This window comes from Drosophila sechellia, chromosome 2L (genome assembly GCF_004382195.2).
Source record: "Drosophila sechellia strain sech25 chromosome 2L, ASM438219v1, whole genome shotgun sequence".
NCBI classification, from domain to species: Eukaryota; Metazoa; Arthropoda; class Insecta; order Diptera; family Drosophilidae; genus Drosophila; species Drosophila sechellia.
The window spans coordinates 1587836-1614105 of NC_045949.1; the positions used below are offsets into that span (position 1 = coordinate 1587836).

Below are 26270 nucleotides of genomic sequence, written 5' to 3' on the forward strand. Positions count from 1 at the left end.
AGTACGTAGCGTGTCATTGTCAGAAGTACTTGTAGTTCAGAAAGCTTATTGGTATTTCCAAAGAAAAATACAGATTGATAACATACAGAAAATCTATAATTTTGTCTAGTAGCCCAAAACAACGATGATAGAATTCCAATAGCTAGAATCTATTAGGTGCAGTAGTCCCTCTTATGTCCAACCGCTGGTCTTTTTGGACAGAATGACCTTCTGCATGTGCTCATCCGCGGTGTGGGTGGTGTGACTTCCGCCCGCGTGACGCGGAGTGCACTTGACCATGGGAACACCGGAGGCTCCTTTGGTCCACGCACTGGTGGAGTGTGGGAACTCGTCCTTGCGATAGTATCCCATGATGCCCGACTTGCGGATCTGGCCCAGTTCGTAGGTGACAATGGGACCCAGGCCGGTGGAACCCTTCGCATTGGGCAGCGAGGGCACCTTGGATCGCTCCACAGTTCGCATTACGCAGGTGGTGTCGCAGGCCAAGCAGGCCAGATCCTGCATGACCTTGACTCTTCCGGCAGCTGCGGCACAGTCATCGTTGGTCATCTCCATGTACTTCTGGAGTGCCTCGGCTATGATCTGCACCCGCCGCTCGATCATCTCCCGGAAGTCCTTGAGACTCAGCTCCAATGCATCGATGCCCAGTGTCATTCGCAGATTGTCGATGATCTGCAGGACGTTCTTCTCGTTCAAACTCACAATGTGGCGTACCTCGCAGAACATCTGCTCCAACCTCGCCTTGTACTCCTCCAGTTGCTCCAGGGACACTTTAGTGGCCAACTGCTGGAAGTCCACCTTCTCGGCCAATAAAAGCTCCACCTCGGTCTTGTCAATCTTCACCTCATCCAAATGGGATGCCGATTTCTTCAGGACTTGTATCTGGTATACGCAGTCATTGAGGCGAGTCGACATGCTATTGGTAGCCTCCTTGTTGCTGGCCATGTAGAGCTTAATATCCCGCACTGTTTCCGATAGATCCTTCATCTGGTCCATCAGTCTCTGGGAGTCCTGTTTCAGCAAGGCTGCAGCGAGTTCATTAACTTTGTTGGTCAGCGCACAGAATTGCGACTTGAGGTCTAGAAGCTCAGTAAGCATTTTCTCCGGCGAATAGCAAAGGGGCTGTTCCAATTCAAGTTCCTCCTCTTCCTCAGGCTTCTCCACCTCCGTGGGCGCACTAGACTCCACTGGCACCTCCTCCTCTGACAGGCCCTCCTCTTCGACACCGTCCACTATGTCCCCACTCGACCAACTCACAGAAACCTCATCACCAGTCGTCACCATCAGGACCCTCAACTGCTTGGCTATGTGACGGAGTAACTTAAACCTCTGCGGGTTCGGCTTGCGATCGATCAGCAAGTGGGTCATATTGTTCACCTGCTCCATCGTAATCTTCAGCTGGCTGGTGAGATTGCTCACAAACTGCTGAACCTCCATGGTGGCCTGCTCCTTCTGCAGTTCAATCTTGGAGAGGCGTCTTTCGAGACGCAATAGATTATTGGTAAGAGATCCGTCCGTTTGACTGTGCGACTTGTCGCGACCGGAGGATCTCGAGGAGACCCGTGAGGCCTGCGGAGCCAGCTCCTCTCCCTTGGCCTCGGCAGGCACATCCATTGGTGCTTTTGAGGTATCTGCCTCGGGCTCTGAAGGAGGATGCTCCTCGGGAGCCGGAGTTGCAGATGGAGTTGGTTCGTGGTTGGAACCCACTGGTTCTGGAGTTGGTGCAGCAGCCTCCACAGGAGCTGCTTCTTCTGGGGCTGGCTCCTGTGGGGCAGGTTCCTCTGGAGCAGGCTCTGGAGCAGGTTCTGGAGCAGGCTCTGGTGCTGGCTCCGCTGCGGGAGGCTCTTCGACTGGCGCAGGGGGTGCCTCTGCCTCCTCGGCTGGTGGCTCTGCCGCCGGCTCGGCTGCTGCTCCCTCCTCGGTATCCGCACCGGCGAAAAGACGGAACTTCGAGGTGTTACCCAAGGTCACTATTTAGGAAAACAAATACTAGTATCTCAGGTTCACTTAACAGGTGAACATTCCCACTCACGTAAACTGCTTTGCAAACGCACATTGGCCACCATGTAGTCTTCCTGCTCGACAACCTCATCGAGGACCTCCAATCGCTGGGCAAAGCACGTGAGCAGGACATGCAAAGCGTAAAAGTTAACGTGTCCTGATTCCGGGGACCCAATGGCAACATCTATGAGTTCCTTATACGTAAAAGTCATTTCGTGTAAAAGTGCTCGAATTTAGTGGCAGTTCCTGCGAAATATTTGATAAATTTTTGTGCCACAAATGTAAAGCAATATCGAAAATGCAGAGTAAACCAAATGTGAACTGAACCGAACGAGCTTGTTTTGTGAATTAGAAAAGGAATTCAAAGTCTTGATGGAAAATTCACAGCCTCGTGTTTCGCACCAGTTACTCAAGGGAATTTAATGAAAAACATTACTGACTTCCGTCAAGCTAAGTGACACAAAAAACCAAATTAATATAATAATAATTAATATTTTAGCGAACCATTTTTCCATGTCCAATCCATTAAGCAACATGTTATAGGAGCGATTAGGGAAAACCGAAATTACTTGAATATTAAAGAAAATTATGTTATGATTATATTCGCTTAAATTGAGTTACTCAACTCCCTCAAACTGCGCACAAACGATTTAAATTATTCCTCATTGGCTCGGTGCTGGTAAATACAAAATCTGTTTTGCTCGAGCTCCGTATTGAGGCTGCGAAAAATGCTCCACAGCTATTAGGGCTTAATTAATTTTTACACCATTTTGTGTTTAATATTTTCTTCCCTGGCAGTTATTATGATTGCGTTCGGTTAATGAACATCATCAACACCATAAAGTTTAATTTTATGAAACGGCTTCTTCGCTTTTATTTTGATCCAGCAGCAACCGAGATGCAAAATGATTGCGGACTCCGAGTGAGGATGATGCAATTAAGTGGAATCGACGAGAAGTGTCTTTCGAGTCGTGATTGTTTGCAATCCGATTGAGAGACTTGGACATTATTAATGTTTCAATTAGTATCCGAGGAGCCGAGAACGAACGGCTTTATACTATCAAAGTTGAAGCACATTGGCTACCTTTCCAAGGACACCAGAAACCCGCAGACTTTGTGAGATAGTCGGGAGTGAAATCCCATTTGTCATGCTCGCATTGCAATCCACTCAACTTTTGCGATGTGCGGGGCAATCGGCGGCCCTCAAATTGGATGGTAGTCAATGTTTGTGGCCTCGTAAAATCTAATTTAAATGCAAACGCAAATGTCAAAATTGTAGAATTAAAAATCACATTCGGTTTGATTCAGGCAGACAGACGTACCAGCATCCAGCTCAACTATTGCTCATGGGGAGTGTCTGTAGCAGCAAGCGGTAGACGGGGCGTATACGCAACATATTTTCAGCAAACTGTCACATCGCGTATACGCAATCAGTCGGCAGTCAGTCAACAGGATGCCACATATTGGTAAAAATTCACACGGATAGTAAAGTCTAAAAAAAAATAAGAAGCCATGAAGGGAAATCTAAAAAGCGTCGCTGGGAGAGATACCCTTCAGTAAAGCTTAAGTAAAATCTAAATAGACTTTGCCATTGTTCATATTACGTTGAATTAAAAGTTGGTCTGAGAATTGGGCTTATAAATTTATCACACGCATTCATTAACTCCTGCATACCCGCCGTCCAGCAGGGTATTGTAAAAAAAAAAACGAAAATCCCTGGTTATCTGCGAAATGCGTTTGAAAGGTTTTTACATCAAACGTCAACTATGTTGATTGAACTGCCTGAAAGCTGTACACCTCTCATTCTCATCCCCCGATCCAGGATACATGTACCCGGTAACCCATTTGGGTGGCCATCAAAAATAACAAATTTTCACCAATGGCAAGCTAAATTTCATCAATATCAAATGCTGAGCGACCAAAAAAGTCTCAGACAAATATTGAAAAATATTAAAAAGTGTCAGGTTTTGGGTGTCATCGGATTATAAGAGCTTCAGGATGTCGGACAACCGGTTTAAAGTTGAGAAGTTATAAATAAATTTTTAAGCGAATATCTCATGGTTACTGCAAATATTTCATTACAAATTGAAATTCGTAAAGTTTCATTTATGTGCCATGCGGTTTGTGTGCTTAAAATGTATACCTTTAATTTATGCGCAGACATCGAGCGACAGGAAGGCAGCCAAAATTGCAGCGCGGGTCGCAAAAAGAGTTGGCAAAGAGTCCAGACAGACATTCTCATTCTCATACACACACATACACGCACGCGGTTGCACAGGAAACGGAAACGGAAATATGCGCAATTTCTCAACAAGACAGTGTCTGCAGCTAAAACAAAAAGGGAGCTAAAGCGCCAGAACAGGAACTTCTCCTTGTCATTTTAATTTCTTCAACTTTCCTCAGAAACGGCAGAAGTTTTCCTCACTGTTTGAGTTCGCCTCAAATGTTTCTTTGTCTTGAGCGCATTTTTAATATCAAACAGGATTTGCCGAATGGAAAGTAAGTCATAGAGAAACTTTATATAATTATGCAAGTGTCTGATAAAACTGTTGGAAGTGTGTGCCGGCAATTTATGCATAATTAAAACTTGATTATGCGGTTTTCGAGCTGGCGCTGCGTTGGAGTGTACTTTTCGAATACTTTTTTAAATGAGTTCGGAAACTGTTTTGTTGACTCTGATTAAGATTTAAAATTTTCCATTAGCTTCATTCAATTTAACCATCAATTGCATCGCATGGAAAGTCTTTTCGTAAATCGCTCTCAATTGTTTGCCCTTCCACTTGAGCAAATTAATTGGATTTGTCAATGGCACTTGGCCGGGGTGTGTGATTTTATGCTTTTGTCAGCCAAGTAAAATTTTGCCTTTCAAGCATTTGTGCAATAAATAAACTGAGAATCATATCTTGTCAATTATTGTGCAGCCAAGACTTTTCTTCGGCAAAGCGATGAGCAATTAGAGATGATTTGCCAACATTTGCATTTGGCACTTGGGTCAAATGCACAATGAAGAAGTTAATACCCGCTCTGCCTCCACGTTTTCCCCAGCTTCTTCTATCCATACAATGGGTCATAAAGCCAAGTCAAGCGATTTGCTCGCAGCAAGTAGCCAAAAGCAGAAGCACAGCGAAACCAAGAGCAAAAGCAACTCCAAGCTGCCGGGAATCTCAGTTGGTGGCGAACAATGGACGGCGATAAATGGCAAGTCGCAATAACATTAACCGTTAGCCAGGCACCCCCCCATTTCCTCTTCTTCTTCTTCTACTTCGAGCCAAAAATGCCCAGCTGACCCAATTCGAATCGAGGCGCGTTCCCAGCTAACTCTCGACTTCAACTCTTTCTAACGGATCGAATTCAATCGCCACAGCAACAACAGCGCCTATTCCATTTTGTCTCTGCTCCCATATTTGGAGCAGGCGCACACACACTGGGAGAAACTATAGGAGGGTATGAAGAAAAGATAAGAGCGTGTTATATTACTCATGCTCTCAGCTCTAGCAACTCAGCGCATATCAATGAAAATAAAATATATTTTAAGAGTACTTTTTTGGAATCTGAATCTGTTTTCTCCTTGTGTAGTGTTGTATGCCCATGCTGGCACTTATTCCGCTGACGTAATTTACTTGAACATCGCCAAATGCATTTCCTATTAGAGATGGCCAAGTGTCTCTGGCAAACTGGCAGTAAGGTGCGTTCGTCGTTACGCAAAAACTCAAATGGCAAAACTGAAAATGGGTCAGTGATGGAACGAGTTATGATGAGCTCGTTTTGCGGTAAGTGGGTTACACTACTGTCTTACTTTGATTAATTTGATGATTTAATCTTAGTGTTCTGTTTCATCCAATAAAATATCTTAGTATCAGAATATCTATATGACTAAAGAAGAAATCCAAATGTTATATAAATAATACGTTAATGTTGCGAAAAACGATTGTTTCTATTTCGTTTGCCTTTTATTTGATTCCCATCGCTGTTGCAGAGCAGAAATGTTCAAGTAGCCGAAAATCTGACCGCAGTTAACTTGGCGCAAATGTTTGCCCCGTTCCATCGGCCAACAGTGCGTATGTGTGATGTTGAGCAAGTACATACGTATCTATATTTGTCCACTGCCTTTGCGGTTGTTGTTGCTGTTCGGCTCTTCCAATTGGATTTCCAATTCCGTTGACCAACTTTTTCGTTGAGTTCTAGGCCCGGGCCGTTTTATCCTTAACTTCTGCTTTCTGCTTGTCAATTTAATTAGCCATTAAAAATGAAGAAGTCGTGCGTTTAAGCGGCAGCGAAATCAACGGACACGCGCCGTATATTTTCCATAAATATTTTGTCTGTTCCGCCGGCACACATTTACAATATTTTTTAACATTAAAAAAGAGATGCCCGTCGTGGCGGATAATTTATATTTATGCCGCATCGGTCGGATGGCAGCGAAATTTACGCAGATTTCTTTGTGCCTCCGCTCGACACTTAAATTTATTTATGCTGATATGTGAGATTCGCTTCATCATCATTTCTCCGCCTCCCGAGTATCTGCCACTTAACACCTTTCTGGCAGCATCTGCCGCCGCACCCAGCCACGTTAATAAATGTCGGCCCCTCAGCCTCCGGACTTCTGGTGCCGGCCCCATCATCCAGCACCCATCTTCATCCCATTTTCCTGCCATGACAACCTCCTGACAGATGGGTTGATCTGCGTGGCCTCAACTTCGCCCTCGGTCCAAGGAACTGGCGAAACTGGAAGCGATATTACAAAGTTTTTAAAGCTTTAAGCCGGGCGAACGGTGCTCATGCAAATTGCAAATATTTGCTCCGGGCGGGGGAGGGAGAGGAGAAGCAACCAAACAAACAAGGTTTACAAGACTCATATCAATAATCCCATTTTGGTAGATTCTCTGGGTTTCACTTGAGAAACTGGAAAATCGGCTGAGCGAGGAAGAAGTAATGTTTCGCAAGCAGTCAAGCCAAATTAAATTTGTTTGCCACTTGCACCGACATGACAGCAGGATAATTTAGCGCAAGATTGAAAGGCCTCGAAGTTTTCATTAATAAATTTATATTTAATAAACTGTATAAATACAATTACTACGAAATAATATCCAATGCAGTCCGTCAAATCAAAAAATCGTTGTTAAACTTCAAGCCATTTAAGTTAAGGTCACCTAATGAAGCGGATGTTGCTTTAAAAATTAGCAGTCAATGTGTACATTTTTGATAGCCAAACCCTGTTTAACATATTCCCATATAAAGCAATGATTTCATTGGAGCCACAAAAAATGTACGAAGGCGTCTCCATCAGCAACCCACACAGAAAATTTCCATTTTTCAGCATACATCATTACGTTATATGGTATATGCAAAGATCCATCGGAGTGGCTAATTGCTGGCAAACAATTGGCATCTTCAATTACAATTATTTGCCATCACTTTGCAGGGCTCAAGTGGCAATAGTCTGGCTGAAAACGTGGAAATACGGGTGCAGGTGGGCCACTTGAGTCTGCCTACGAGTATTCATAATTTAAGCCCATCTCCTTACTTATGCATACGACAACAGGTAAATTTGTAATAAGCCGCTTAAGACGCGTGCTCCCCCAGATTGCAGTCACATATTCACGAATTTACATACTACATATGAGTATAAACAGGTGAGACGACAGAAAAATATGAAAGAAGACATCTAGTAATCCCAACCGCCTTCACCTGAATTCGCCTGATTTAAGCGTAATTTTCCATTTAATATGAGATTTTCCTGCAAGTTGCTATGGGGCTTATGAGGTAAGATGCTCTCGTTTGGGGAAAAGGATATCTGTAGAGAATGAGAGCCCCCACTCAACATAATCCTCAGATAAAATCCATTTAATGAGTCTTTAATTATTTGCATCTTCAGAAATTCCAATATAAGAGTATTTGGAGTTCCCGCAGTTGGTGTCTCCTATATTTTCCAATGCGCTTTTCTTTTTATTACTTACTTTTAATTATTGAGTGGTGAAACTTATAATCCGCCTCAGTTTTTCGGTTTTTTCCGTTCGTTTTCGTTTTCAGCAATGAATATGCAAATTTGTGCAGCTTAGCGGCCTGGTGGATGGTGGATGGGTCTGGGCTAACTTTGCTGGCTTCCCATGGATATCCCACTATGCCCTATTATTATTTAAGGTCTCCGGCACTTGGCAAGGCCTTTGCATATTTTATTATGAATTTAAGAGGGAATTTCGAGCTGAATTACGAACTGTGGGCGGGGCAGTGGACGAGTGCTTATCACTGCAGTTTGTTGGCTGAATAATTCATGTACCGGAGGGCAGTGCAATCGCCCCTTTCTGCGAAGAGGACTTTTATGATTTTTATACTCCGATTTCCTTCATTTCATTCCGTTTCCCAGTAGAAGTTCAATGGAAAATTGAAAATCTCAACGAGCGACTGAGTGTGTGTGTGTGTGGGCTGCTATAATTCAATTTGCTGAGCAAAATAGTAAAAAAGTGGAAAATAGAAAAAGTTTCATTAAAATTCAACTGCATCAGCAAGATTGTAACATCCACACAGACAAACGAAGGTGGACCACAAAACCGCCAGCAAATCAATTGGAAGCGAACTCCACTTTTCACTCGCCCTTCGAATTCGACCATTTCATGCCAAATTGAATGCAAGAATTTAATTAAGCTCGCTCTGACTTTTTTTCCCATATTATTTTATTGCACATAAACAGAGCATATCTGTCTGTATGAATATCATTTGCAATATGTTTGCCTTACTTTTGTATGCACAATTTGTTTTTTGATTTATTGAATGGCCACTAGCTATGAATCCCCAAAAGCAGCCAACAATAAATTCATCGAGTTGGTCCTTCGGCGGTTCGACTAATGGCGTCATAAAACCATTTGCAAGGTGTCACTGCCACAAATAGCGAAATGGGTCCAAGCGATTCTGTTGGCCAAGGGAAGCTTATGTATCCACAAAAGGCAAGAATAGCCTTCGCATTGACATAACATGTTGCCCAGTCCTAATAAATGCTAATAAAAATCAGCCGTCCTTGAAATTACTTCCTGACTTGGCAGTCTTAGGCGTTTTCCAGAAATAACTACTTAATCTGCATCCACACTATTACCAACAAGTTTAAGCCTTTAAATGGAATGTGTGGAAGCTGGTTAGTGTGGCGGCACTCATATCCAGCAGATGCCCTGCATTTGAGCACCGGGCCAAGTGCAGCGAAATGCCCTGGCACTCACATAATTCCTGCCCTCAAATGCAGTTAATACAAATTTATTTTGCACTCTTACATTTTTGGTTGGCCAAAGAGGCGAGAAAGGGTAGTTTTTGCAATGGCAATGGGGGTAGTGGGTGGGCAGTGGAATAGTGGTGCTGGAAACATTGTTGCCAGCTTTATGAGGCAACAACCGACATGTACACAAAACAATTATTGCCCGTAGGTAATTTAGTGTAGAAAACATTACCAGCAAACCCGAGGAGCAAACGAGCCCGGTGGAGAAATGTTTCATGTCTGCCAGGTCCCTCGATGCCACCTCTTTCTCCAGCGATTTCTGGCCCTCCTCCTATTTCTTCTTGGCTGAAGTGTGCGCTTAAAATAATTCCAGTTAAACATGGCCCACAATTTGCTTATGGCCCCGACCGGCATTTCCTCGCATTTTGGGAATTGCCTGGCCAAAGTTTGCTGGTCTAGGAAAAGTAGCAGAAGAGCTTTCCTCGCTTTCCTGGCCTGTCATTCAAGCGGAGTTTCCATGCGGATTTCTTTTGGCCCCAAGACTTGCGGCTGCAGAAGTGATTATGTGATTATATGAGGCCAAGATCTCAGAGGTCAATTCCCTGAAAAGATGGAGCTAAGAGATTGGTAGGAAATGTTGTTCCACATTGTGCTGGATTTTCTGTACGTTTATTCCTTTACATAGCACCAATAACACCAATTTGAGTAGCATGATTATTACTATAATATAATATTTTGTGTGGAGTTACAAGATGAAAATGCATGCCCATTCCATCTATTCTGCTTTTTATAATTGTGAGAATGTCTAATTTGATTAGATTTATATAACTTAACTACTTTATATGTTTTGACTTAGACAAACGCCGTACTTTCTGTAAACGCTCCACAAAGTCTCAGCTTCTCCCCGGTTACAATGGCCCTCATGAACTGTGGGCCCAAATATAGACCCTTCTCTGGGGTCTTTGTGTTCCCGTCCAACCGAATGATGTAATCCTTGCTTATTAGCCGCTCCGCCATGTCCTCCTCCAGTTTGGGTATGAGTATGTCATACAAAGTGCCATCGCCAGCTGCAGTCAGTCTTCGATTTACAATCGTGCAACAGTTGTCATTGCGAAGGATCTCCTCGAACTGAAGTTTCACTTGCTGAAGGGAGCTTCTTTTCGGATATCCCGATAGCTGTTCGAAGCACTTGAACTGGTAGAACCGACGCTCCAACTCGGCCAGGTCATCCAATAAGGGTTTTACTGGCGGAAGATCATCCGAATGGGATCGTGAGAGACGACAGAGATCGCTGAGAAGTTTCCCGATCTGGGAGCTAAACAAATCTTCCAGTTTGGCGTTGCTTAGGATGTCCTGCAAATATGTGCTTATTAACAAAGAATCTTTAAAAAGGTCCAAGTTACTTACAGCCAGTTTTAGTATTGCTGAATGCAGTAGGGGAATTATGGTCAGATTGTAAATCTCATGCATTTTTCGGGTCTCCAAATAGTGAAGAACTTTCAGAGCTTCGTTAGTGTCGTCGAATAGCCTTTTTTGCCTGCTAACTGGAACGGCTTGAGCCTGTTCCCAGACCTTCTGCCAGGTGTTGCCCTCAGTGGTCATCCGAATACTAAGTTGATGCTTCACCTGGCCCAATTCTTTAATAAAATAAGGTATAGATATGAATAAATGATTCATCCTTATCAAATGTAAATCACGTACCATCAGTGACCTCCTCCCAGTCTTTTGGGCTGTACCAGCGTATAAAGTCCTCCATAATGCCCCTGGGATTGGCGGCCTTGAAGGCTTCCATATCGGAGAGCAATGAAGTACACATCATTTGAGTGGTTAGGCCCGAACCTGGTCCCAGCTTAAGCATAACTTCGGCATCGTCCTGTAGCTGATCCTCGGTCTTTGGAACGGGCTCCTGGGTATCTGGGATATACAGATACTCATCGAGCTCCTCCAGCAATCGCTCGTTGTTCAAACGCCTGAGGCGACCTTCTGGTTTCAGACTAAGAACTGCTTTTGTGGGTGAGCCCGCACCGGCAGTCAGATCATCGCAGTCAAAGAACTCGCCCTCGTCGTCGTCCTCATCCTCTTCCTCCTCGGAACTGGCTTTTCCCACCATTCCCTCGGATTTTCTTTTGCTATTCGCCTCCCGTTGCACGCGACGCTCCACGCAAACGTTGAGCATCTGTAGTTTCTGGTGGAGGAGGCAGGTGCGCGTGTCGGGAAAGCCAGCGGAAATTCTGGGGGAAATCCAGTGAATTCGAAGGTGTTAGCATGTTGAGAACAACAACGGAGGTGTTGATACATTCACTTAATTAATTAGGTTTATGCCGTTTGGTTTCGTTTATGTGCCTTATTGAATTCTTTCTTTCCTAGATATTTAACTTTAAAAGAAAATTCTTCTTCTAAGATTGCTTTAGTGCGGAATAAAGTGGTGTGCAGCATTCATAATCTTAACTTCGCTTCTTCCTCGAATCACAGTGTTCAAGTTTAAGATTTCATCTTAGTCTTAATTTATGCTTCAACCTTTTCATGGCTGGGCCAAATCTTCCACCGCCTTGTGGGCATATCAGTCACATTCTTGGGGCCAATCTCAGTCGCCGTGACAATAAACTTGACAAAGGCGGCCAAAAGCGAGCTCTCTGGGCCAAGTCGCCACGCATACATCAGGGCAAACTATGGGAGGGTCCCACGTTCAGACACATACGAGTATCTATCCCCTCCTGGTAAACCAATTGATATTCACGCTCATCATGGCTGTCAACGCGTGCGTGGCCCTCTGGTCTTGCATAGCCAATGAGCCCGAGAAGTGGAGGTGACTCAGTCCCAGAGTTCGGTGAACTTTTGGAGCAGAGTAGGTTTGGGCTCGGCAACATGGGTCCCCTTAATGTAGGGGGAAGTGAGTTATTTGGACCAGGACAGTGGCTGCCTGTTGGGCAACCGAAAAAGGGGAGCCCTGCAGCTCCTGCACTTGGCATTTGCATAAAAGTTGCCTTATTAGTGGCTGCGTGGACAGCTGCATCGCAGGAGCAGCTGCTTAAAAGGTTTTTAAAGTGGCTAAAATTGCACTCAACTTGACAGCGGGCGACAGAGCAAGCTAGCTGACAAATGGCTCTTTGCTTTTATTGACCCAATGTTGGCCACTTGACAATGCCCCGCTCTCTAGGCATTTGGCCACCTCCTCGACACGCTTATTTTGGCTGCACTGAAATAGGAACATCAAGTGTGCTCCAAGTCATTAATTCTATGTCTATTTCTGCCTGGTTCCCCACCATCATCATCGTCCTGGGGGCTGCCCCAATAAACTAGCCCGAGTTACGTTTATTTTTGTGTGGCCAACAGAACAATTCAGTCGGCTTCAATGGCCAAAAGGATAAGCTGCGGTTAAATGGCAATTGTTTTTTGGCCTCAGTGCCAAAATGGAATACTAAAGCCGGAATATTTAAAAGGGGATTTTGTCAGGGGATTTTCGAGGAATTTATGGGATAATTCAAGCGCTCAGAAGTGCGACAACTTAACTGTATCAATTATTTAATAAATTAAAGTGATTTATTATCCTAAACAAATTAGTTGAACTCAAAGCTGCGAGACCTTTTCAAGGGATTGCAACCCTTTCGACGCCGCGGCGAAAGTTAATTCTCCCCTGCAAATGCAAAATTAATATGCCCCGAAACGACTTCAAACTTCATCGGTTCAAGCTCAAAAAGCAACCCAGTCCATGGGGCTGCTCTCGACTTAATTCCTGTGGCCAAGCTGACCCAAAAAATTATCGGCCCACGCACTCACACCTGGCCAGCACACCAATCCGAGCCGAAAACCAGCCGGTGCTATATATAATCCCATCTATATATAAACTTTTCAATTGACAACTTTTTCTGGCGAGAGCGAGCAGAGAACACAAAAAACAAACTCACTTTTTCCAACCTCAGAAATTCTAATCCACTTAAATGCTTAACAGCATTATGTGACCTTAAGCCCACAGCCACCCCCGAGCCACGCCCACCAGAAGAATGCCCGGCTTTTGGTGAATAAAACTTCAATTAAAACATTTTTGCGCCTAGAGCTGTGCGATGGGACCAGAAGATTGCCCAACTTGGCCCGAAAGGCAGGTGGATGAAAAAATCTAGCCAAACAGAAACAGAGAGGAAAAAATTAACCGCTCGACCATTGTCTAAAAATGCAAATTTGCCAACCGGCGACCGCCGAAAAATAAAAAAAAAAATGAATAATTATGCGGTCACAACAAAAGAAACAGCCACCGAGTGAGAGGAATAGGAAAATCATTTGCACCTCTCAAGCTTTTCGGTTGAGCGGGCAAAAAGGTGCAATTCCTGAAATACCCTGGACTGGCCTGAGTTAAATCGAAAATATATACTTAAACTATAAATATAATAATGATATACAAAGGTTGGAGGAAGTTTTCAATACAATTTTTAAGTTGAAGTTCTAGTCTTCTGATTAGAAGATTTCATCCGCATTTAAATAGCCCATCCTTTCAATTGTAAAATGTAATTTAAGTTGTCTTTTTTGAGTTGGACTGCAACTGTGCTCCATTCGATTCTCATTTATCCAGTCGCACTGCATTGCCTCCATTGTTTTCCCGCTGCAATTTTCGCACTTTCCGCGCATTAAAAAATTTAGTGATGCAATTAATACGCAGAAGAAAACAACAAAAGGCGACGCGTCTCTCGAATGAAAGAAAGGGAATAAAATGGTGCAAGAATTTTTTAATTAAATTTGCGGCCAGACAGCTGAGAGAGAAATGAGAAATGGGAAAGAGCCGGACGAGTGGGGCTAGTGCACAGTGGAGCTTGAAATATATTTCAGCCCGCTTCTTTTTTGCGGATTTAGCCACGTAATGCAATTTATAAGTTGAATTAAGGAAGAGACAGAGCCCAGCAAAAACCCCCAATTGCCATGAAAAATGAAGTCAGGCGCAGCGGACAATTGAAACATCAACCTCAAGAGCCGCCGTCGCCCGCGGGGATGTATCTCATGGATTTCGGATTTAGGGGCTTGGGTTTCGGATTCAGGGAGGCGTGACACAGCTGCCGAGATGGAGGAAAAACTATCAATCAAAAGACAAAATGTTGATTATTATTTGGAATGCAGCGGAGCGTGCAGTTTAATTATTACTCTGCGGTTTATCCGCCAGTTGCAGAGGAGCGAAAAGTGGACGGGGTACTTTAATTTGCAATCGAGTAACATCTCCATAAACTTCGGGTTTGATTTGAAATTATATGGGAAATCTGTACTGTAAATCTTGCGATTTGATTGATTAGGGCACGAAAACGATGCAAAATTTTTCTGCGTTTCATGATTTCCTCTAATTTGATTAATATATTTTGAATTTTTAAACTCACTCAATCAACATTGATTTGGCCATGGAAGAATGGCAGGCAGTCCATTCACCTGTGCCTTTCCATCTGAAATTTCTGCTTGAAATCACATAATATAACAATGATCTGCGGAATAAAAACTGTCTCAGACAATAACAAGCGAAAGAGGAGGAAACTGTGTGTCATCATAACTCATGATTATGCAAAAAGGTCAACAGCTTCTCTGCTGACCCTTAACTCATCGTCCATTGTTTACTTTTGAGGGGTTCAAAAGGGGTTAAAGGCGAAAAATGCTTGGGCGGTGAAAAGGGGGGCAGCATCACGTGCTTGGCTTTTTTATGATGCGGCCAAATTAAATTAAATGGCCAACAAAAAACTGCGCCGCGCAACACTATTTTATTTGGAGCGTTTGGCGGCGGTTCCCTTTTTGAAAAGGAGTCCCCAAAGGGATGCAAAGGATTTACTTTCGCTACGTCTTGCTTACCCTGTTTTTTATGCCTACTTTATGGCCGAAAGCGGAGCGGGAAAGGCCAACTGAAGCACCTCGTTTGACAGGCGCAGCCAGGCAGACGGGCAAATTAATCAAAACTAAACTGCCCCAAGGATCAGATCACTGGAATGGGCTGCCATGGGATGGCATGGGATGGGGCTCCTCTATCACGCACTGTTTGCTGTCTAACGAGCATGAAAATGAAATTGAAAGTAGCCTGCCAAAACTGATTGATTAAGCCTGCCCACTTGCACTTCCCATGCAGTGAGAAAAACATCACAAGTCATTTGTGTGCTAGTAAAATAATGTATGTGCTATCTATATAAATGGCTTGAACATTTATTGAGATTGCTTTGCATTTCTTTCTGTGTACACTTCTACTCCTAGACACTTACCCCAATGCCAATCCTTGACCAACTGACCAGTGAAAGACACTAGAAAAGAGGGGGCGATTTGCCTGCCAGGCGACAGTATTAATTGGGTAATTTATTGCCGGACTGGCCCAGACAACCTTCACTTTTTCACTGAGCCCCAGCAGGATTCAGTCTCTCTAACTGAGCGCCGTCTTCTCCCATTTACTTGCAGCTCTATGCCGGCACCAAGATGAGACCAGGCCGAACGACAACAGCTTTACCAGCAGCGACCACGCCCCTGCTCCTGCTACTCCCACTCATCCTGGGCAGGCTCCACGTGGCCCACGCCCAGTGTCCTTGGCAGCGGGATGTGCCCGACCTGCAGACGAGCTGCATCTGCGCCTACAACCTGGGCAGGGAGCTATCCGTGCAATGCGATCAGGTGAGAGTTGATTCCTCATTCTAAACGAATATGCAAACCTAATCTGGTGTGGTATCCAAGTAGATCTTTAAGTCCGGTTAATTTCCTTCTTTTGGACCAACAATACTTAAGTGGTTGGTTGTACAACCTCTTATTCCTTTTTATCCAGGTGGACTTTTCGCAACTCCTGGATGCGATGAACACCCACGCCCGCCTGAAGCCCGTGGATTTGCTGTACGTGAACAACTCCACGATTTCCGAGCTGCCCGACGCCGTTTTCAGAAATTTGAGCTTGCACAATGTGCAGCTCTCGAGCTGCGGCATCCAGAGAATTGCGACGGGTGCCTTCAAGGGCCAGGAGTCGGTGCTGCGGAATCTCAATCTGCAGGATAATCTGCTGACCGACGTGCCGGTGGAGGCGCTAAAGGTCCTGGGCAAGCTGAACTTGCTGGATTTGTCAAAAAATCAGCTCAGTCACATTCCCGACGACGCCTTTGTGGGTCTGACAAAGCTCTCCACCCTCAAACTGAACGATAACAATGTCACCCTGGCCAGCAATGCATTTAGGGGGCTGGAGCAGAGTCTGAAGAACATAAATCTGAAGGGCACGAAGCAGCGGAAGGTGCCGGAAAGTATTAGGGGTCTGAAGAGCCTGGCCTTCCTCGATCTCTCCCAGAATGGCATCAAAGAACTGCCGGGAGCGGGCGGAATTCGGGTCTTTGATGGTCTGGACGCACTGACTGCCTTGAATCTGGAGAGGAATCTAATCCAGAGTATCGGCGAAACGGCATTTGCCGGCGTGCGAAAAACACTGAGCTCGCTGAGTTTGCTCAACAACCTGCTGGCCGAATTTCCCATCGGAGCCGTACACTCGCTGAAGGAGCTGCGTGTCCTGGACATTGGATTCAATCTGCTGACCAGCCTGCCGGAGGCCGCCTTCCGGGGCAATCCGGGCATCACCCTGCTGGCCCTGGACGGAAATCCACTGAGCAGCGTGCCCGAAGGCGCCTTCGCCCACCTGAATGCCACACTCCGCGGACTCTCCCTCGGAGGCAGGTTCCTCCACTGCGACTGCAAGCTGCGATGGGTGGCCGAGTGGATTCGCAATGGCGACTTGCAGGTGAGTGCAACCTTTTAAATTCGAATGCAATCCGAAATTGTAACTAGATGCCAGACAAATCCTTTCAAATTAACTCCAGCCAATCTTCAATTTGCTGAAATACCAAACTCTTGAAAGCTATCAACTTCTGCACAAATATTTAATGGAATATTTTACCGGGCCATCTTACATAATTCAATGATTTAAACTTGTTTCAATTTGATACAGAAATTCCTTTAATAAATATCAACGACCAATTCCAGCATCCCTAGTTCCCACAGTTCCTTTTTTTTTTGGTTTCCTCAATAAAACTTGTTGTCAAATGGACCATTTCCGATTGGATCTTTTTGCAAACTTGCCAACGTTCGTTTCATTAACTGTGTTTTGGTCTGGTTTGCTTTGCACACCCAACACCACCCCGCATGGCCTTAGGTTACATCGCGCGAACGGAATCCCCAGTTCTGTGGCACCCCACCTCGCTTCCGGGACCGAGGCTTCTACTCCATTCAGCCGGAGGAGCTGAGCTGCCCGGACATTGCCGATGCGGCCCTACGTGGACCCGTTGGCCTGGCCGATAACCTGAAGCCCACCCTGCCCTCGTCGCCCGACTCCGTGGAATATGAAACGGGCACGGGCACGGGAACGGGTACAGTGGGCACTGGCACCGCTGCCTCTGCTCCGGTGACCAGCAGTGTGAGCTCCTCCACCTCGACGACAACACCCACAACAACCACAACGACAACCACAGCGGAGCCAACAACCAGGAGGAGCACGGTGAGTGGGCAGGTGATAAAACCGGGCGGCATCGTTAAGTTAACAATTGCGGGGAAATAAAATGCAAATAAAAGAAAGGGGGTAGTATATTATGGTGGCATAAAGTGTCCGTACATTTGCGGTTCCTCGGCGACACTTTGTCAAATGAATCAAGAGACATTATTCGCACTGGGTTGATGGGTCATTCTTAAAGCACTCTTAAAAATAAACATACATATTTGATTGAGCTTTGAACTTTAATTCTCACATATGTATGATACCTATACATTTTCCCATACTAACTCCAACAGACTCGTCCTCCGACCAAGTCAACTACAGCGATATCGGCCACCACAGCCTCGCCAGTTTCCAATCCCCCGGTGAATGGAACGGGCACAGTTCAGGCCACCTCCATCACGACGAGCAGCAGCTCCTCCTCCTCATCCTCAACGTCCACGGGTCACGGCAACGGCAAGCAGGCGCCGGGATGGCGCCAAGGAGTGACCAATGGCAATGGCAATAGTGGAGTAGGAGGAGCAGGAGGTCTGCACAAGCCGCAGAGGCCACCACTTGTCCTGGGCTATCCACCACAGAGGGGCACTCGCATCGACGATGCCAACGAAGTGCAGGTGAAGCACGCCTTCCGCCAGGATAGCTCCGTGATCATCCAGTGGGACTCGGACACGGCGAATATCCTGGGATTCCGCGTGGTCTACCGCCTGTTCGGCGAGAAGGCCTTCAAGCAGGGACCTCCGCTGGAGTCCAGTGAGCGCGAGTTCAAGATCAAGAATGTCCCCGCCCAGGAGTGCATTATCGTGTGCGTCATCTCGCTGGAGGAGCTCCACGTGACCCCGGAAACGGTTCCCTACCAGCAGTGTCGCGAAGTGAGGACTGTCGCCTCGCAGGCCTCCAACATGGACAAGATAACGATTGCGGCCAGTGCGGCCATTTGTGGCACCATCATTGTGGCCGTGATAGTCTTCATCGCTGCCAGCAGGTGGGTTTCCTCTGTACTTTGAATACTCCTTCTCCCCTTGCTTCCCTGCCAACCAAAGAGTTATTACCCAACAACTGAGCCACGGACAAAGCCAATTGCTGTGCAAAGTGACTGGCTGATTTATCGCAGGTCCTTAAGTCGTTGCCACTTTCCTATACAGTATACAGTGTATTCTTGCCCCATAGCCCTGCGTGAAATTTGTTACGCTCTACACAGTATCTTTGCACTTCATCATCTTTCGGTGCAACCCATTGTACTCTGCCAAAGGTTATTGTAATTTGCTTAGGAAGGTTGTTAAGATTATCATTGGCTTAACTTGCAAGAAAAACAAGGCTTATGTCAAACACGCATATGCCCTCATAAATTTGGAGGATCTATGATGGTTTCTTTTGTTTCATATATGTTATCTACACTTTAGTTATGTGAAATGTAGTTTAATATGCCAAATCGCCGTTTAGAACTGTTAAACGCTTCTCAACTAATTCTGCCGAGATAAATGATGCGATTACTTGTTTGGCAGGGTATTTAGAACCCCCACTTCTTGTCGAGACTCATCCTTGCTCCGTTTGTTTCTTTTTCAGACGCTCCCGCAAGCTGCAGAGCAGCCAGCAGAAGAGTCCGCTGCCAATTGGAGGTCTGCCCGTTAATTGCTGCGGTCCGACCGGTTCACCGGGACCACTTGGCTCCATTGCAACGCTATCGGCATTTAACAATCACAAGGTGAGTAGAAACCCCAACCTCCGCCCTTTGGGCCTCCACTTGGCTTAGCTCGAGGAGGAGCTTGCCAAGAAATTGTTGCCACTTCTGGCTCCCGGCTGGCTGGCCAACTAAATAGCTGGCTGACTTTCTGTCCGGACTGGCGGGTAGCTCGCTATCTTGAATGGGGAACTTAGTCCATGACTACGGGAAATTGGCAGCGACGCGATTTGATGACTGTTGATTGTGTTTATGGGGGGCAGCACATTAAGTGGATCGCGGCTCAGATAAATAATGCGAGCGAAAAAGTATTTCAGATGCTTTCAAAATAATTAAGTATGAGAAGGTGGGAAAATCGCTAGTGGGGAAATGAAAAGTTCTAAAGACTTAAGTCTAATCTTCGAAATCTGCTTTTCAGGAATGGGATCAAGTGTCGGCGTACAGTGGTCGCTCGATACCGCGGCCGCGCATTTATCCCGTAGAGCAACCGGATGACATGAGGAGCCACTTCTCCGGAATGCCCGGCAAGGTGGGCAAGTCAAGGTGAGTCGACTTTTCAACCTTCTGCAATCCGCGGCGAACCAAACATTTGCTTGCCCTGCATTCCGAGACTGCTGCATTATTTACACTTATTATTTATTTCGTTCGTTCGATTCCATTGTTTCATTGTTTGATTATGCATTACACACATACCCACGCCCAAAAACCACAACCACACACCCACTCACACGCAACTACAGTAGATCCCTGGCGGACGGACAGTCGCAGCACAGTTTCTCGAACAACTCGCACCGCGGCTACCTGGGCAGCGCCTTCCCCTCGAACCTGGTGAACTCCCGGCCGGAGCTGCGCCAATCCCGCCAGTCCCTGGCAGCCGCCTCGGAGCGCATGTCCCGTGCCTCCTACGCGGGATCCATTCACGGCGGCAACGGAGGAGGCGGTGGCCTGGGCGGAAACGGAGGCGGCGGAGGCAACGGGCTGCCCGTGAGCAGCCTGATGGCCATGAGCGGAATGGTGGGCGGCGGCGGACCGGCCAGCATCGCCTCCAGCGCCCGGAGATCGCGCCCGCGCTCCAGATCCCGCGAGCAGCTGAACACCACCCACATACATAACCATCGACCGGGAAGTCGGTAAGTAGAGCACACAGCTCCCACAGAGTCGAGATAAACAAACTAATTAAATGGAGCTCACACCCACTAAGAGATCGTCGTAAAACGCTAATCACGGATTACATATCACACACCCCAACAATTCAAACACTTTCAATTCTTTCTTTTATGTTTCTGGTTTGCCACTTTTGCGTTGAAAGTTTCTTAATTCAATGGCTTTCGTTGGTCGTCATTTTAATTATCTTTTTTTATGATTGGGGTGGAACCGTCTCCTAAAATTCCAATGCCAAATTTAATCGCGAGTTTCACAGAAGTCGTGAGAAAAATAGCCAGATATTGATTAATGAGCCAGTTGTTTATCAAACACCTTTGATTCGTGTGCGCTGTTTCACATTTCACCTTGAACTTAGAGGATGACTACATCTAAATACTTTTTGATTGATGAATTCTTCTTGAATTCTTAGTTTTGCTTACTAATAACTTGCTCAATCTGAGTACAAAATACCCTCTGTACTGACTTATTTCACATTGATTAACTGGGCTAACTTTTCCAAGCCCGAACTGAAACACTTTCGAACTGCTTCCTCGCTTTACTTTCAGCCTTGATTGGCAACTATCCATCGCCGCAATCAAATCGAATCAAACTTTCATTGATGTGTACAAAAATTCTGTAACTACAGTGTGTACATGCATTCCTTTCACCACTAACTACTAACCCAAAGGCCCCCTTCCCCCCAGCCCCACTGTATAAATTTCCACTGATTCCATTAATTTTAATTGCGTTTCGCTTCGATTCGAGCATTTTTACTGTTTTGCCGCACAAACGCATTGGGCAATGCGTCAGTGTTGCACGAGTGAATCTCTGATATAATCGATACCAACTACCAACCAACCGTCTGGTTGGCTGGCTCTTTGGATTGCTTTGCAGATACTCGCAGGCGGGATCGACGCACACGCTGAACAACTACTGCGATACATCGGACAACTGGACGGATCACGACATGGACATCTATATGGCCCGCAATCCGACGACGCGCAACGGTTTAGTGCCATTATGAGGGCGACTCACGTTGTCCTGATATTTCAATGTTGTATTAAACTGGGACGGCATCTTCTGACAATATCTGACGCCGACCATTGAGGGGCACGAGGGCAGGGGGCGTGGTCGGCGTCAGCAACAGCAGCAGCAGCAGCAACAACATCAGCAACTGCAACATCAGCAGCATCAATTGCAACAGTTGAGGAACGAGCGACATCAACAACGACACAGAAACAATCAGCAATGGGAGCAGCCATATCAGCCAGCACAGCAGCAACATCAACGATTACAATACTATATGCCGCAGACGGAGCGCTGCACCTCGCCCCCCGACGTGGTGCCCCGAGCAGCCAATTTCCATAATAGCAACACCATCAGTACTGGCCGCAATGACAACAGCAACAGCCACGGCAGCAGCAGCAGCAGCAGCAACACAACCAGCAGCAGCAACATCGCCCAGCAGCAGCAGGCGCCGCTGGCTGCGATGACAGCAGCGCTGGGAGATGCAACTTCAGCAGCAACAGCAGCAGCCGCATCAGCCAGTGGCATCGTTGTCGAGAACTATTTTAACGAATATGAACGTCAGGAAATCATCTATCATCATCCCACAAGCAGGAGGAGCAGCAGCAGCAACAGCAGCAGCAACAGCAGCAGCAGTAGCAACAGTGCGGCTGCAACACGCCACGTTCCCCGCAGCAACGCCTTCCGTTTACAGCTACCCGCAATGGCAACGACCACGACTAACCATATTTTATATAATATCAGTAATAAGCATGGTGCAACCGGCCACAACGGCATCATCGGCAATTATAAGGCGCATACGTTTAGTGATAGCTGTAATTGTACATGTAATTGTAGTCTAAGCGAGGAGGAGGAGATAAGCCAGGAGACAGCCGCAGTGACAGCAGCAGCTGGGGAGGATGGGGAGCAGGCGGCCTCATCCTTGGCCAGCACCTCAGTGTCGAGCATAGAGCAAGTGCAGCAGGGGCAGGAAGTGTCCTTGTCTCTGAACTTGACATTGGCTGATGCTGCTGCGGGGGCAGATGCTGATGCTGATGCGGCAGACGCATCTGCAGACAGGGCCGAGCTGTGAGTGCAGCTCCTTGATGCCGCTGTTGTCACGGGGCCTCTTGGAATTCTAAGATCTGCATAATGCATTATAAGGACATGGCAGACGTGGAGGTGTAGTACAGAGGATAGATATTTTTATACGCTGTTTAGAGTGCAATAACACAACTTTCCCCAGTTCTTTCCGCAGCAATCGAGGAACTACATCGTAAGTCAATATGGTACTAAACCCCACTTAATAGCTATTAAACTAACTAATGACTAGCGCGTAAGGAGGCGGGGTCGTTGGGCGCTGGGATAGACAGGCATAGAAGTCGCTGAGAGAGCACAAAAGCAATATGTACATAGTCTAGAATGAGCAACAGCCAGTCCTATAAGGTGTAGTTAAGCCGAACGTAATTCAAAGTTTAAAGGTTTTCAAGGTAGTTAAGAGCCAAATAAGCAATTGCGGTAGGTCGAATTTACTTTTCACACTTTCAAGCATTCCAACAACACTCTCTAGTCTAGAACTCTTATCACTCTTATCATTTCGCTCAATTCATTTACTTTCACACTATGTTCGTCTGTCCCAGCCCCGAGCTGATCACCCATTCCAGTAGTTTTGAAGCAACCAAACCATTTACTGCCTTTAGTTTAACTCACATTGAAGTCAGTTTAGATTCAGCTTCAGTTTCAGTTCGAAATCGATTTTAAGTCTCGTCTTGTTTTTATTTCGTTTGTACAGAAGCTTCAATCGAATATTTGCGTGCTAAGTTCTGTCTTATGTTTATGCTTTCTACTTTCAGTAAGATTTTAATAAAATAATATATTACACTTCTTTGGTTTTATTCACACTTTTTGGTTTGTATTGCTTGCTAGTCGAGCCTTACCATTATCATTGTCGTTGGAGGGACGCGTCCGGACAAACAGTCCGGTCCAGTCCGGGCGAAACACAGTTGACAGTTAACAATATTTAGTGCCCGTGGGCGGGGCTCCCGCTGGGAGCCACAACAAGTCCATGTCTGGCACTAGATACTTAGTGCAGTAAGCTAATATCTACTCTATACTCTACACACTAGCCCTAAGGACCAGTTGTAGGCGAGGCTTTGAGCATTAGACCAGTAAGCACAATTTAGGTGGAAAACGGGAGCAATTATTTAGAACAGAAGTAAGCAAATACTCCAATAAACCTAGGCAATAAATTCAGAGAAGAACTAACTAAATATGTTTCCGTTGAATGTTTCACTTTAAAGCAAGCCAATGAGAAGTAGAGGAACCAATATCCGCAATCAGCCTAAGAAACTTTAAATCAAACTTAGTGTTAGCGATTACAATTTAATTCAACTGCCTTAGCACACTGAGAAAAATGAAGAACGAAACGGGAGGAGAGCACGTGCTTAAATTTAGTTTAGCTGCACTGGAAGATAAATGGCAACCGGGCGATGAGCAATATTAACGATAATCGGTGACACCAAAACTGCCAGCCACAAAAATATATATGTACATCCTCCAACTAGGAGAACAGTGGAGCACTTCCCCCAAAAGGAGCTCCTCTCTAGAATATCACTGAAAACGAAGACACCAACCGATTTTGAGGAGATAACACCACCAATTCAACGCAGTTAGAGTTATAGTACACGATCCATATTAAATGTGCGTTATACTGTTAAATGTAATTCCAATTCAAGTGTTAACTTTGCGGCTTCACAGATTAGCAACTAAATTTACTAGACAATTTACGAAACGTTTCGTTTTTGGTCCTTAGTTCGTACGCATCAAGTTCCGAATAAAGCATATTTTTGTTACTATCTGTCGGCTGACATGGCGTTTTACTTACCCGGGCACTGTGAGCGAGTTATCCCACAGCAAACGGAGCTGGCGGGTGAAGGCCGCCCACACCTGGGCCATGCCCTCGACGCTGCCCAGGTGGGCGTGGCAGGTGGCCAGCAGGCAGCTGAGGCGACAGACCAACGAATCGGGAACGGCACTCTTAATCCGCATGGGGTCGAACTGAAAAATGGCAAAAATGAGGTAAGATGTACAGTTTCTCTACAAAATGATTATTGGATTGCTAGACTAGAAGTTCTGGGAGCTACACTCACCTTATCCGTGAAGTTCTTTTTGGCGTAGGGGAACAAGGCCATCTCGGGATGCATATCGGGGAACAGATACGCCAAGAGCTCGCTCAACTCGCTTTCGGTCATGGGACCAGGTAGTCGCTTTGTTAATCCCGCCTGCGCCGGCAACTCAAAGCTGCGTTCCCTACGCTTGGTCAGCTTGTGCTCCGTGATGCGGTCCAAGGGATTGGACGCGGCCTCTGCTCCGCTGCTAGTGCCGGAGAAGTTTCTGCCCACGAAGGACTCCAGGGACCTGGTAACCTCGGCCACCGATTGGTAATCTCTCAAGCAGCAGGAGAGATATGACGAGGCCTCAACCGAGAGGTAGATTTTACCCAGCGGAGCTTTGGAGGGCACAAAGTCGCTCCTCTGTTCGCTATCGAAGGCCACGTGCTCGGACAACTCTGGCCAGGTGTAGACCAGGTAGATTTCCGTGCGTGACTCGGGCTTATAGCCATGTGGGAGGGCACAGAACTGCTGTACTTCCAGGTGCGACACTTCTCCAGTCACTACGATATCCTCGGAGCTGAGGCCGTGGTCGAAGGGCACGTACATGGGCATGCGAGTGCGCATGGTGTCCAGAGCGTAGGTGATGCACACTGAGATCATGGCCGCCTGTGAGTAGGAAGTGGGTACCTTCTCCCTGAACAGGGTAAGCAGACCCATCAGAAACCGACATTCTGGAGGGGCTTTCTCCAGTCCAATCAGCCTGAAATTGGTCCTTAGAGCAGGCGCCAGGGCCACGCCCGTGTAGTAATTCCATTTGGGATCGTAGATCTGGACGAAGATGGGCACCACGCTCTGAACTTCGGCAGAAACAACGGCGACGGCGCTCAGGAAGAAGTTGAACTCCGAGGTGGACTTCATGTAGTTAAGAGTGGGATTCACGGGGTGCAGGACAATGAACCTCCTTAGCCCGTAGATCCTGGCCAGAATGTGCAGCTCCTGTGAGCTTCTTATTGGAGGACCAAAGCTATTCCCAGTCGACATGAGATCATGGTGGCAACTGGTGCGTTGCAGGCAGGTGCTCTCCTTGGCCTCCGCTCTGGCGAGTTCCTCATCCTCCAGGATGGCCTGGTGATACTCCACTTCAATGCCATTCCTCAACATGTCCAGACTTTCCCGCTCCACCTTCCAATTGCAGCTGAAGATTTCTTCAGATTTGAGATTTCTGGTCTCGGAATCCGCCGATACGTCCCATTTCTGGAGGATCTCGCCCAGCTGGGCATTGAACACCTCCCAGTCGGAATCCGCACTGAAGTTCTCCCGGTAAAACTCGTTATCGTCGATTTCTTCGGCCATTTTACAGGAATTTAAACGCGTAAACAAAAGACAACAAACTTAAATCGTAGACAACAATGGACTGCGTTGCCAGAGCGTTGTGGTTAGCGATCAGCTGATTGTAAGGGCTACCATCGGAAAGATGTTGGAAAGGAGCCAAGTTATTGTTATTTACTTAAACTTCAAAATAACTTAACCTCTTATTTGAAATAGGTCTTTTAAGTTGGCAAGTGTGCTCCAGTGATTCATTAATTATTTTGACGGAGTTTAGTATTTTTTCCAACAGACCGCCGAATTTGAAACTTTTCTTGTCATCCATCCCTGCCTAACATCAAA

The 26270-nt window shown here is 46.2% G+C and overlaps 3 protein-coding genes across 6 annotated transcripts in view; 1 reads left to right on the forward strand and 2 right to left on the reverse strand.

Moving 5' to 3' along the window:
• LOC6617390 overlaps positions 1-21706 on the forward strand; it is a 48264-nt gene extending 26558 nt beyond the window's left edge. For 2 of the 4 annotated variants that reach the window (XM_032721447.1, XM_032721307.1), the window contains 8 exons: positions 15608-15817; positions 15966-16916; positions 17328-17669; positions 17960-18645; positions 19227-19365; positions 19760-19884; positions 20082-20471; positions 21379-21706. In XM_032721447.1, the coding sequence (XP_032577338.1) occupies positions 15626-15817; positions 15966-16916; positions 17328-17669; positions 17960-18645; positions 19227-19365; positions 19760-19884; positions 20082-20471; positions 21379-21508 (2955 nt within the window). In that variant the 5' untranslated portion in view covers positions 15608-15625 and the 3' untranslated portion in view covers positions 21509-21706. The remainder of the gene's footprint in view (positions 1-15607; positions 15818-15965; positions 16917-17327; positions 17670-17959; positions 18646-19226; positions 19366-19759; positions 19885-20081; positions 20472-21378) is intronic. The other 2 variants (XM_032721350.1, XM_032721407.1) reach the window with 2 other exon arrangements.
• LOC6617388 (coiled-coil domain-containing protein 96) lies at positions 75-2422 on the reverse strand. The gene is made up of 2 exons (XM_002041677.2): positions 2033-2422; positions 75-1970 (listed from the first exon to the last, which is right to left on the reverse strand). Exons 1-2 carry the CDS (start codon positions 2211-2213, stop codon positions 172-174), a joined length of 1980 nt encoding a protein of 659 aa, XP_002041713.1. The 5' UTR covers positions 2214-2422; the 3' UTR covers positions 75-171.
• On the reverse strand, positions 9850-25955 carry LOC6617389 (rab3 GTPase-activating protein catalytic subunit). Its single transcript, XM_002041678.2, has 5 exons — positions 24639-25955; positions 24374-24546; positions 10904-11433; positions 10610-10839; positions 9850-10555 (listed from the first exon to the last, which is right to left on the reverse strand). Exons 1-5 carry the CDS (start codon positions 25953-25955, stop codon positions 10055-10057), a joined length of 2751 nt encoding a protein of 916 aa, XP_002041714.1. The 3' UTR covers positions 9850-10054.
• Positions 25956-26270: the final 315 nt, after the last annotated feature.

Coding starts and splice junctions, on each gene's coding strand:
- LOC6617389 (XM_002041678.2), bottom strand. CDS start 25,955: ATGGCCGAAGAAATCGACGATAACGAGTTTTACCGGGAGAACTTCAGT. Junction 10,840..10,903: donor CTGGGAGGAGGTCACTGATG/GTACGTGATTTA, acceptor ATTTTATTAAAG/AATTGGGCCAGGTGAAGCAT. Junction 10,556..10,609: donor CAGCAATACTAAAACTGGCT/GTAAGTAACTTG, acceptor ACATATTTGCAG/GACATCCTAAGCAACGCCAA.
- LOC6617388 (XM_002041677.2), bottom strand. CDS start 2,213: ATGACTTTTACGTATAAGGAACTCATAGATGTTGCCATTGGGTCCCCG. Junction 1,971..2,032: donor GCGTTTGCAAAGCAGTTTAC/GTGAGTGGGAAT, acceptor TTTCCTAAATAG/TGACCTTGGGTAACACCTCG.